This window comes from Mastigoproctus giganteus, chromosome 4, assembly GCF_048544385.1.
Source record: "Mastigoproctus giganteus isolate SK-2022 chromosome 4, ASM4854438v1, whole genome shotgun sequence".
NCBI classification, from domain to species: domain Eukaryota; kingdom Metazoa; phylum Arthropoda; class Arachnida; order Uropygi; family Thelyphonidae; genus Mastigoproctus; species Mastigoproctus giganteus.
The window spans coordinates 118891756-118905066 of record NC_143578.1 but is presented as its reverse complement, the minus strand read 5'-3'; the positions used below and the strand labels follow the sequence as shown (position 1 = coordinate 118905066).

Here is a 13311-nt window from a genome sequence, read left to right as displayed (position 1 = left end):
CAGAACTGAACTTAGAACCATCCCAGGGACCAAAAGAATATATGCTGAAAATTTGGTAGCAATCTGCAGTAAAAGCAATGAAAGCTGTAAAAGCATAAATGAACCCGATATTTTACCAAGGACTAATAGTACATAATTTGAAAATTTGACCTCAATCCAACTTTTCATTCTAGAATAATACACAAAATATACTTTCACATATATGAATAGATTTCTGTGGTTGGGAGGGGCTATGATTGATGTTAAAAGCTTTCCAGGGAGCAGCAAAACATACACTGAAAATGCAATATTCATTGAACTTTTTCTTATTAAGTAATGTCTAAATACCTGATAACATATTTCCATTACAAGTTAGGCAACATATGCAGTGTATAACATTTCAGGTGCATTCTATTTTTATCTTAAAATTAGTTGATTTTTTTCCCCCTTTTTTTGTGTTTAACTCAAGTGAAAAGTAAATCTTCTTATCAGTTAATTACTAAGATTGTAACTTTACAGAACACTTAATAAAACTCAATTGCTTTACATTCTCAAAAATTAGGGGTTCAGTTTAATTACAACTATATAATATTTATTACTCTTCTCCTGTATTACACTTTTTTTGTCTCTTCTTTTTTTTCTATGTGTGTGGTGTCTTCAAGAGACACCACATTCATGAATCTTGAATAACAATACATGCAAATCATGCATGGGCTATCTAAAACTAATGATACTGCATTATGGCTACATTTAATCTATGAATTTCTTTTTTCCATACAAATTGTATGGAAGAAAGAAATAATAATTGCTGGATTTCTATTTGTCCAGTTATGACGAAACTGATGGCTTGGCAAATCTTTCTATATGAACCAAATATAAAATTTAAGCAAAATCCATCCACAGGGAGTCAAGTTGTTACATGTGGACAGAGGGATGGATGGATGGACATGGTGAAGACAATAGGCGTTTATGCACTTATGCTAACATACCTAAAAAAAGAAGTCATTAATACAAGTACAATTCTGAACTATAAAAAATAAAAAAAAAATAGTATGAATAAACATTTTACTAGATATGTGGCTGCTTATTCTCATTAGTTTTTTCCCCCCATTCAAAACTTCATTTTTTAAAATTCATACAGCAGTTGCCTCATTAAACATTCAGAATATGACACATATTTATATAACTTTTATTTCTGACCATCCTGTTCAAACAATGTGTGCAGATTGCCACTATTTGATTTACAAGCACCCTATGCGTTTATGGTCTAGTCCAATCCAATCCAAACCAAATTGGATATGGGAGGAGTGCAGAGTTACTTCTATTTTGACCCTGCACATTAAAGCAAGGTAGCCCACCACTTTATATGTTTGAATTATATACTGCCGATAATTAAAATGGAAGGATTATGACAGCCTTTATAGAATGGCTGGATATTTCCAAGCAGAAGGAAAATCACCTGTGAAATAAGAGATTCTAAAAAAACCAACACAGAACGGAGCAAGCCCTGGAGCAGAGGTGGTAGAACCTTTGAGAACAGGTAGAGAAATGCCATCAGGACTGGAAACTTTCTTGTCATTAACGTTGTTCAGAATTCTAACATCCTTCTGATGAAAATATCATGGGAGGCATTGAGGCATTATTCTTTTAACAAGATGATCAATATGAAGCAGTGGGAATCCTTTGTTTCAGGAAAGAATTGCTGATGACAGTTCTCTTACAAATCAGGGATTTGTGATGTGTTCTGTTTGTTGTCTCTTTGTAAAATTAGCTGGACATGGTACAGCCAAAGTTGAGCACGAATTCAGAATTCTTATGGGTTTATATGAGGGGAGGGTGGATGGGTTTGAAGGAATAAAACAGAGGGACCCTTCAAGCATTCAGCTGCCCAGCTAAACACTTGCCTCCATGTTTGAGCAACAGACACTGACATTTTCAACAGTAGAGATCTCAGGTCCTAAAGGAGGTAGCAGTCATCATTGATCCTATTGTCAGGGAAAAATGTTATATAAAAAGGATAGGTGGAATAGAACCAAGGTATGTCTGTCAGATGCTGAAGTTGATAACACTGTAGAGCAGCAAATGTGTCTCCTATTCACAAAGAGGAAGATGAGCAATTATAGACCTGCAAGATTGACTTCTGTTCCAGGGAAAATAAGAGTCAGTGGTCAAAGAAGTATTGCAGGATCATCTTAACAGGAATGGAAATATGTGGAAACCACAGCATGGGTTTTTAATGGGGGGGAGGAATCCTGTCTGACAAATCTGATTAGCTACTATGATGTAGTACCTAAGGAACATGGATACAAATAATTTTTTCATCATATATTTAGACTTCATTAAAGCTTTTGACAAGATTCCACATGAAAGACTGCTGTACAAACTGGAGCAGTGTGGCATTAAGGGCACTGCTAAGGATAAAGGCATGGTTGAGTGGGAGAAGACAGAGTGGTTTCTACAGTGCAGGCAGGAACTTTGCAATAGGGACAAACAGGTGATTCTCCCATTGACAAGACAATGTTTAGGCACACCTTGAGCACAGCATACAGGTCTGGAAACCTCATTAAAGAAATATGTGGATCTCTTAGAATGAGTGCAGAGAAGAGCGACTGAATTAATCAAGAACACAAAGGATACTCTTACCACAAAAACTTTGGTTGTGATGATGGTGGTATTCTTTTATCAGACAACACACACACACAAGGGGGTCATAAACTCAAATATACCCAGAGTTACTAACAGTCCCACCAAGCTGAAGGTTCAAGCAGAGGATCTGTTTGTTGCAGAATGACATGAATGCACTGTTCCAAAATTCAATTAAAATGGGACCTAAATGTCAGTTCCATCTGCATTTTAGACTCTCAAATAGCAAGCCTAGTCTGTCAAACTTGGAAGAATGTGTGCAACAAGCATCAGGGACCAAAACACTTTTCAGTATAGCAGGAAGCAGGCATGTAAGAGTTGTTCAAAAATATGGGATACTGAACTATTTGAGAAAAGATGAAGCTTGCCAGTTATTCAGATGGATCTCCTTTGAAGTAGTCTTTTTGACACTGCATATACCAATTAGCATACACCAACACTTTGTATTAGTGGTAACAAATAAGGCAAGTTTATCGTGTATCAGCCAATAACAAAGTGAGATCTCCCCCCCCTCCATAATAATTTCAGTAAATCTTCCCTATATTTATTCAACTGCCACTTCCACAATTAAGTTTGTTCCAACAATCAATTACTCTCTGCTGAAAATAAATTTTCACACATCTATTCTGAAACCATCCTCAATTTAAATTTATGTCACCTTCTGTGTGTTGTCTGAGCAAATGTAAGGATGCCATCATCATTTAAAGCCTTAAACACTTCAGTCAAGTCTCCTTGCAGGTTACTAGTTTCTAAGTGTGGCAGTTTTCAGAACTGAAGTCTTTAATGGTAAGAATGGCCTTTTGTGACCTTGACTGATCTCATTGCTCTTCTCTACACCTGTTCCAACATATACTTCTGAAAATGAAGCTTTCAGACCTGTACTGAAGATGAAGCATAACCATTGCTTTATACAGCGGGATAATCATCTCCTTTTACCTGCTGGCAAAATGTTCACTTAGCTATTCTAGCAGCCTGTTTTCACTGCTGAGAAAACTTCATATCAGACTGTACAATAATCCTTAGGTCTCTTTCATTCTCCATCTTCAATGTAGTACCACACAATTTGTATATTATTCTTGGATTATTGTTGCACATACACAGTACCTTGCATTTATCAATGTTATACCTCAATTCTCAATTAAGCTATTTTGATACAGTTACTCTGAGCTGGATGTAGGCAACAATTTCGACAGTCTATTTAGATTTTAGCAAGGCATTTGACTCAAGCCCTCATGAGAGGTTATTGTATAAGCTGGAACATGATGGGATTACTGGAAAAATTCTAAAATGGATTGCTGGGTGATTAAAAGGCAGAGTGTTGTGATTAATGGATATTCTTCAGACTGTGTAAAGTCAGAAGTGGGGTCCCCAGGGATCAGTTCTTGGACCGCTGTTGTTTCTCAATTCCATAAACCATATCGATGATGGTACAGAAGGCTTAATGTCAAAATTTGCAGACAATGTAAAGATTGGTAGAGTAGTTAATGATCAATACCAAGCAGTGTTCCTTCAAGGATGACTTGAACAGGTTGTAAAAATGGTCAGAAAAGTGGCAGCTATTTTTTAATGCAGGGTCTTACTCTTGAGGAATAGCAACCCCAGAATAAATTACACACTTCGTGGGGTCGAATTATGAACAGTAGAGCAAGAAAGGGATCTGGGAGTTTTAATATGCACAGATATTAAATTTTCTGAGCACTGTAAACTGGCAGCCAGCAATGCCCATGGTATCAATGATTTATCGAACATTATCCTGTAGAGATATGGAGGTCACAGTTCCACTGTATAAGGCAATTGTAAGAATGCATTTTGAATACTGTGTTCAAGTATTGAGACATTGTGCTTCGTGAAAGGGTCCAAAGATGGGCAACTCACATGGTGAGATTAGCAAATAGGTGACCATATGTAGAAAGACTCCAAATATGTGGGCTACAAAGCTTGGTAACCAGGCACCTCATAGGTGACCTGACTGAAGTTTATAAAGCTCTGAGAGGGAAAAGTAAAATGAATGAAGGTGGAATTATCACTGTTCTAAAGAATTCAGAACTAGTGGTCTTAAATTCAAATTACAGGGCTTGTGGTTTAGATCAGATTGTAGGGAGTTTTCTTTTAGCCAGCAGCAAGTTGTTGATCACTGGAACAGGTTGCCTTCACAGGTAGTTGAGGCTGACAGTTTGAATAAATTCAAAGGTCAACTCATTAGTTACCTATGTGAGGAGGGGAGCAAATAATTTGTATTTTCTTATATACTTTTTTGGCCAGCACATCAAAATCTTCTGGCTCCCTTGCACCGTATGGCTATTACTATTAGTCACCATGTCAACCCTTTGTATCATCTGCAAACTTAGACAATAAAGCTCAATATGTCTTCATCAATAGCTTTAATAAAACAGTAACAGTCCCAGCACTGAACCCTGGGTGATGCCACTAATAACATTAGTCCAAGAAGAACAGTGCCAATTTATAACCATCATCTGCCTTTCACTACTCACCTATTCCTTTATGCACAGCAGTAACCTGCTTCTATTACCACATTGGCCCAATTTTTATGGCACTCTTTCATGTAGAAATGTCAAAATCTTTACTGAAATCTAAGTTGAGGTCAAAATATTTTGCATCCATTATAGTAGCTAATTGAATTGGTCAAATGAGATCACCCTTTATTCCATAATCAAGTATGGAGACCTCAAATATAAAGTGTTACTCCTCTAGGCAAAGAGTTCTAAGTGACTATGTGTATACATATCAGTAAAATATAATGGTTAGTTTTTGCTACTACCCCTTGTGAGTAGTAGTGATTGACAGACCTCTTCAATAATATGGTACCATTTGTTTTTAATTAGTGTGTTTATTTCTCCCCCCCCTGCTGTTTGAAAATCGGGAACTCATTTTCTGATTTAAAAACAGTAGGGGGGTGAATTCACTAACACTAAATAAAGAACAACTGGTGAAAAAGGGCTAGGCCTGTCAATTACTGCTACTTACAAGGATCGATTGTAAGGGGTACCAGATTGTAAAGACTAACCAAAATAATTTGAAACTGTTCACTTTTTGATGCCACCTACATTTTCAATCCAGTATGAACACAACTGTGAAAAATCCATTTTTTTCTATTAAAAATGTATATTTAAAATTTTTTTTAAAGTAAAAACCTACCACAGTTTAGATCTGTTGACAAGCAAATGTGAATTGAGAAACCTGTGTGCTACAGTTCAACAACAGCCAGTCAATAACACAGAAATCCCAGAGTTCAGCAATCAAAGCTGCTACACACACACACACACACACACACACACACACACACACACACACACACACACACACACACACACACACACACACACACTTTCATGTGGCAAAGCCAGAGAGCACAACGATTGGAGACACTACTATCTGTCAAAAAGTCGATCATGCTTCAATAACTGGGCACAACAGATGTCATTCAAACCATGCTTATAATTAGCTTAATTCAATCCTACATTTTTGCTGTTTGCACGAGAAATAGAGATTTCTGCAATTATTAATGGAAAAACCAAAGAAAACAGTTTTGTTGATAGCTATTGGGAGTTTCAGCTGTGGACTGCATATAAACCAACATCACTAAAATCATTCTAGACACCTGAGTCCTTGTATATCTGGCAAAGTTAACAAATAAATGCTGTGATTTCGATATAACTTCATTCTTGTCAAGATGTTCCTGCAATACTTCTTTAGCCATTGGCACCATTATTTTCCCCTGAATCCAAGGATGCTCACATAATTATGGCCAAAGTTGTGCTTTCTCTTTTGCACTTCTCCGGGTGCCTTATTTACTTTCATCTTCAACAATTTCATTTCCACTTTCTTCTCAGTTATCACAAAGTTGTTTAGCTCCCAGTTATAACTTGAATTATTTCTGATATTCTCATCCCTAAAAACTTCTTCATGCATGAATGGAGATGCAAAATACATATTCAGTTTGTCAGCAATCTGAACAGTATCATCAGTAGTTGTGTTATTCATATCTAGCGGGTCTATGTGTTTATCCTGTTCCTTCTAGTATTAACACATGCAGAGACATTTGCTGTTTTTCTTTGTATTCTTAGCCAAAGACTTCTCATATTCTGCCTTAGCATGCCTAACTCCTAGTGAGAGTAGACTGGTTTGTACATACTATAGGTTTCTGTGTTCCCTGATAATTTATAATCATCCCATGCATTTTTCTTCTCTGTCACTACCCTTCATTAGTTCAGCCAACATCCATTTAGATCTAAACCTTGAACAGTACCTCTTACTCGTTATAAAAAGTTTAGTAGCTTGGATGATTACTTTCCTGAATGCTTCTCATTTAGAATTTGCATTTGGTAATATTATCAACTGGTCACACTGAAAAGAATTTAAACTAAGATCACTGTAGTCACCTTCACAAAAGCAAAATCACTTCTACAACCAATAGTTCTAATTAATTAGTTATAATTAATAATTTGCTAATAATTTCCTCTGTCACACCAAATTTGTGACCTTTCAATGGGGCTTCAAGCTTGGGAAAAATCACAGGCACTAAATCTGGTGAGTAGAGCAGATGGTAGACCACAGTGATGGAGTGCTTTGCTATAAAATTCTTGGGAAAGCAAAGCATGTGCACTTGCATTATTATGATTCAATTGCTAATTCCCTGAAGCCCATTTTTCCAGCTATTTCTTCTGAAATCCATCATGTAATAGCTGTAGAATTGTTTTGTAGTATTCTTGGTCTATTATTTGACTATACAGGACAAATTCATAATGAAATACGCCTTGAGTCAAAAAAATACAATAAGCATGAGCTTTATATTTGATCAAATTTGCCTTGCTCTTTTGAACTTTGGAGAAGACAGTCTTCCACTGAGGTAACTGGGCCTTTGTTTCCAAATCATAGCCATACATCCATGATTCATCAACAGTAATGATGGAATAGAAGTGTGGGCAAGCAGTAGCACGCCGACAATAGATCATGAGATGTGATAAATCTCTGTTCTCTATAATCAGTGAGGATGCAACACAGAAATGCACTGCATCCCCAAATCTTATGTAAAAATTGATTGGCATGTCCCATAAAAATAACAGTTACACTAGAAACTTCATGGTCAACATTGATCACTCAGATCACAAATGTGAGATCACAAAAGAGAGATTGAATCAGTGGTTTTTCAAGTTAAAAGGCAACCAGGGCTAGGATCATCTTCAGCAGAGAAGCATCCCTCTTTAACCTTTGCAACCCACTAAAAAGTCTTCTAACATCTTCTCTGAAAGCTGATTTTAATATTTAATAGGTTTCTATTGCATCTTAATAATTTTAAACCATCCTAATTTTAAACGAAATTTGATTCAAATTCCTGCTCAATAAACCTGCTCATTTTAAAATGCAGCAAAACACAAGACACATATTCAGCATATGATAATTGATAACAACTATAGATAAATCGGTAATTCATGTGCTGCTATGTCTAAATAAATCACTGAATATGTTGTGATTAGTTAAAACTTCCCTAAGATGCAACAATTTCAAGATACAAAGTTAGTGTTTGAATGTTTTGGTTGTGCACTTTCAAAGGTGGAAACCAAACTAGGCACAGGCACTGGCAGTATTTTCTGAACTTAAACAAGTTGAAGCTGCGTGTGAAACCACTTGGACCACTGCAGGAATTCTCAAATTTATGTATGTTAAGCTACCATTATAGCAACAAGCCAAAATCTACATCTAAGATCAGGGATGTGTCACTTCAGACAATATTGTAAAATATCTTTATGCATTTACTTCAAAATAAAGCATTTCCTGCCATACAGTTACAGAATCCCCCCCCTCCCATTTTGGACCCTTGAACACGTCTTTGATTTTCTTTTTCTGCATCCTTCCATTACACCCTGTACACATGTTAACTATTTGTATCAATTAAACTCAATGGCAAACACAAAAAAAAAAAAAAAAGTTCTCTATGGTTAAGGTAATTAGAACTCAGCAAGGATATTAAAATAATTTTCATTGAATGACAGAAAGTTACAAGAAAGAAAACTTACAGAATTGTGGACACAAGGAGTAGAAGAGTAGCCCTAGGAAGTCTGGAACAAAGAATCAAACCTCTTAGGATTATAAAAAAAAAAAACCATTTAGTATGTTAATGGGCTAAATGTAAGGTAAATAGTTAAAAATCTTGCAACACGAAAAGCATCTACCTTTTAATTCCAGTGACAGCTTCCTCCACTTTGGTAGAACATTCTAGATTATAAAAGTAACAAGCAGTATAAATGGAATGTGATGATATTGAATGTAACAACATGCAAAGTCATAGAGATAAGACAATCATTTAACTCTGCCAATTTTTAAAAATTAATTTTTGGATAGTCCCGTAAAGCAAATATTAGATCACAATGTTATATCTACAACACCTGTTCTGATCATGGCTATATTTTTAACTTCTTATACTTTGACAATTTATTAAAAATCAGACAATCTCTAAACCAGTCAGATAACTCCTGATTTGGGCCGCAGAACAGAATAACCAAGTGCAAACTACTCTGGTTCAAAATGAACCAGAGTAGTTTTATTAGGGGACTCCATTGTCAGGGAAATGGGAAATATTTTTTGTAATAAGGATAGGTGGACTAAAACCAGGGTATGTCTGCCAGGAGAAACTATTAATGACGTTAACTATTGATGACTGTCAGATTTTAAGGGGGGGGGGGTTAAAGAGAATATTATTATTCATGAGGGAACTAATGACATTAAGCAAACACAATCAAACAATTTGTTAGACAAATATAGGTTCATGCTGAAGAAATGCCACAAGTTAAGTCACAATGTCTATGTGTCAGCAATTCTGCCCATTCATGATGGGAGGAATTATATGCTGAAAGCCTTGTGGATTAACTCAAGACTTGAATGAATCTAAAAGGCTTTGGGGTTGGGGGGGGGATTTCTATCAGTTTGGCCTGTACTTATAGGTAGAAGGAATCTGTTTTGTAGAGACAGGATACATTTAAATAAAGGTGGTACAAGGGTTTTTGCTAGTATTATTGAAGATATCTTAAAGGTTCAGGGAAACTGCTAGGCTGGGGGGGCAAGGGTAATATAGATATATGTTTATCTGATAATATTGGTCAAAGTAACGCTTGCACATAACTCAAGAGTTCTTGTTTGTTACTGCAATAGAACATATTGGCAAGATGTTCTGAGAGCAGAAATGTTTCAAATGAGTGGATAGCTAATACCAGAGAAGTTAGCTTAAATAACTTTAAGGGGTGTGTCAGGGTAATTAACTATACAAGAACATTAAGTCTCAATTGTTTATACAGTAATGTCAGAAGTGTCATCAATAAAATGAGTGAATTCGATACGAAATAGCATAACATACAACTCAAAAATGTTAGCATAAGGTACAATGTAAAACTAGATAGGGTAATACGTAGTACTATATTAGGAATCTGTTAGCTTAGTATAGTATTATCAATTAATCAATAAAATTTATTAATCTTATTAAATTTCATTGTTAATTAAATTGTATTTAAATGGAAATCATGACACAAACTAGAGCTGCGAAGCAACATGCACAGATCTCAGCGGGAGTGCCGTGGCTTGGGGGAGAAATGAAGGGGTAATTCTCCAACGGATCACAGTCTAAAAAAATATGCAAAATGTGAAATGTTTGCAGACATTTGGAGGATGTCTTTGTGTGTGCTAGGTACCTAGAGTGTCAAGAAATTAGGCACCAACTCAGTGTTTTGATGGGCATCTATGAGAGTTTGAGGTGTAGGGTAGATACCCTAGAAGAAATTAATATCAGGGGCCCATCAAGCTCTCAACTGCCTAACTCAATACCAGAGCTTACTCCTGTGCATCAGCAGGAGTAAGCTCTGGTATGTAGGACCAGGATATTCTGCCCCAAGGCAGAATGTGCTGGTCCTATAGAAACTGCTTTTTATTGGCGACTCTATTGTCAGGGAGATGGGGAATATATTATGCAAAATGGATAAGTGAAACAGGACCAAGGTACGTCTATGAGAGGCAAAAGTTGACGAAGTTGTAGAGCAGATATCATCTTTTAAGGGCAAAAAAGGTGCTATTGTTGTACATATTGGCACAAATGACATTAAGAGTAAGAGATCTGCAGATTTAATTAACAAGTACAGGTCAAGGTTGAAAAAAAGTCGCAAGTTAGGATTGAATTTGAAAGTGTTTGCAATCCTGTGCAGACACGATAGCAGGGAGTATATGATGACAGCTTTGTCAATGGACACTGCTCATCGTGGACTAATGTTATTAGTGGAGTCCCTCAGGGTTTAGTGTTGGGTCCATTGTTGTTTTCTGTATTTATAAAAGATATTGATGATGGTATATCAAACTTAATGTCCAAGTTTGCAGACAATACAAAGGTTGGCAGGATTGTTAAGGACACTACTGACAGTATGCTGCTACAACAGGATCTGGAAAGGTTGAGCAGATGGGCTGAGAAGTGGCAAATGAAGTTTTAACATTGGCAAATGTAAAGTACTACATGTGGGAAACAGTAACCTCAGAGTAACGTATCAACTCTGTGGTACTACACTGACAGTGTTAGAGAATGAAAAGGACCTGGGGTAATTGTGCAGGCAGATATGAACTTTTCTGAGCAGTGCAGACTGTCTGCAAGAGTAGCTTCATTGTGTCTTGTCAATGATATACAGGAATTTTTCTAGCAGGGATAAGGAGCTGATTATTCCCTTGTATAAGGCAATGGTCAGGCCACACCTTGAGTACTGTATACAGGTCTGGAGGCCTCATTTCAAGAAGGATGTAGAGCTGCTGGACCGAGTACAGAGAAGGGCAACAAGATTAGTGAATGGAACAAAGGGTTGCTCTTACGAAGAAAGGCTTAAGTTTTGCAAATTACAGTGTCTGGAGACTAGGCACCGGCGAGGTGATCTGATAGAAGTGTATAAAGCCTTGAATGGTTTGAGCATGCTCAATGCTGATGGGATTCTTTCTCTTGCTCAGAATAATCACCTGAGAGGGCATAAATTCAAATTGAGGAAAGACAGATGTAGGACAGATGTGCGGAAATTTGCCTTTAGCCAGCGGGTAGTTGGTTGGTGGAACAGACTTCCATCCCTTGTTGTGGAAGTTGATAGCCTAAATAAATTTAAAGCTCAGCTGGACAGGAATTTTGAACGAATGGAGGGGTGAAATGGGAGTTGGTTTTTTTTTTGGCTGATGCTGCATAAGCTTGCTTTCTTGCATCATATGCCTCTACTAATGCTAATGCTAATTCTGCCCTGGAAAGACTGTGCCAGGGCTCATGGGGATAGAAATTTTCTCATCATGGTCTGCACTTGTTAACAGGAGAGAATGTTTCTACAGGGATAGAAAGGGTGCAAAAATGTTTGCTGATGCTATCGAGGCTGTGTTAGGTGGGCCGGAAAACTGCTAGCTTCGGGGGGGATACACAGACTAAAAGATTAATAGTGGCTGCAGGCAGCGGAGAAAGTGCTTCTTGCACTGCTTCTATTAGAATGAGCAGCAGCCTGAAAAGCAAGGTGCTAGGGATTTCCAGGACTGCAAGGATTCATGGTTAAGGCTGCCATCCATCCTCATTTTCCCGGACACATCCTCATTTTTCTTTTACGTACCATGGGGACCACCCAGGAGGAATTTCTAAAATTTTGAAAATATCCTGATACTTATCATTGGTAAAATTTGTAAGGCTTATGCCAATTAGCTTTGTGGAAGAAATCCCAAGAATTTCCACTTCCAGCTGTAAAAAACACAGATCAGACATTGAGGAGTTTATCATGCATCCAAAGTTGAAATTTTGTTCATGCAGTTTGACTTTTTCACTCCATTTTTTTATTTTTTTATTCTCTTTTACATTCTTGGTGAGTAGACAATTCAAATTAAATTTTATCTTATTTATTTGACCTGAAATTCATTCTAATTAAATGAATTAAAATTAAGATTCCACATTTTTTTTAAAGAGATCTCACATTTTCTATTCTTCTTTCAGCTGTTCATATAAACAATAATTTGATATGTCTAGCTTCAATTTGTCGTATTTATTTACGAGTAAGCATAGTTTTTGTATGCAATATTTCTTAATTATCGGTTGATGAAGTAAGTCACTTCTTCAAATAACTTTTTATTTCTACTATTAAAATTATTCTTTAATTTACATAAATTTAGGAATACCCATTATGCCAAAAGGAAGTGCAAGTTTACTGATGACTTGAGGATGAAATATCCAGGTTTTTGAAAGGGAAGAATAGATGAGGAGGTGGAATGCATTGTTTGCAGTCCAGAAAGCTATATCTCAGTTGCAAACAAGGGTTCAGGTGATTTGGACATCCGTATGAATTCAGAGAAACATAAGAACAGTAGATTCGAAAAACCTTGCAGCAAGGTAATGCACTTTTTAGTAAATTCCCCTAAAAGGCTTTGATGCAAGAGTTTTGTGCTGGAGGAACCCTTGCCTTTCATACAGTGGCACATCGCCACAGCTATAAATCGATGTCTTGTAAAGCAGAATTATTAAAGTTGATATGCTCTGATTCAGATATTTCTAGGAGGTTATCTTGTGCAAAAACAGACTGAAGCCATAATTAACTCTATCTTAGCAGTGAATTCAGTTGAAGTTAAGTCTCTGCAGAATGTGCAGTTTTTTTGGAGTTTCCACTGATGCCATTAATCATGGATTTCTGAAAA

General features: G+C 36.6%; 1 protein-coding gene across 3 annotated transcripts in view; it reads right to left on the bottom strand.

Annotated features, from left to right (window-relative positions):
- Window positions 1–13311, bottom strand: part of LOC150087019 (uncharacterized) — a 390202-nt gene that overhangs the window by 72323 nt on the left and 304568 nt on the right. For all 3 annotated transcript variants that reach the window (XM_090371746.1, XM_090371748.1, XM_090371747.1), the window contains exons 8-9: window positions 8814–8856; window positions 8658–8699 (exon numbers count right to left, since the gene is read on the bottom strand). In XM_090371746.1, coding sequence (XP_090227872.1) covers window positions 8658–8699; window positions 8814–8856 — 85 coding nt within the window. The remainder of the gene's footprint in view (window positions 1–8657; window positions 8700–8813; window positions 8857–13311) is intronic.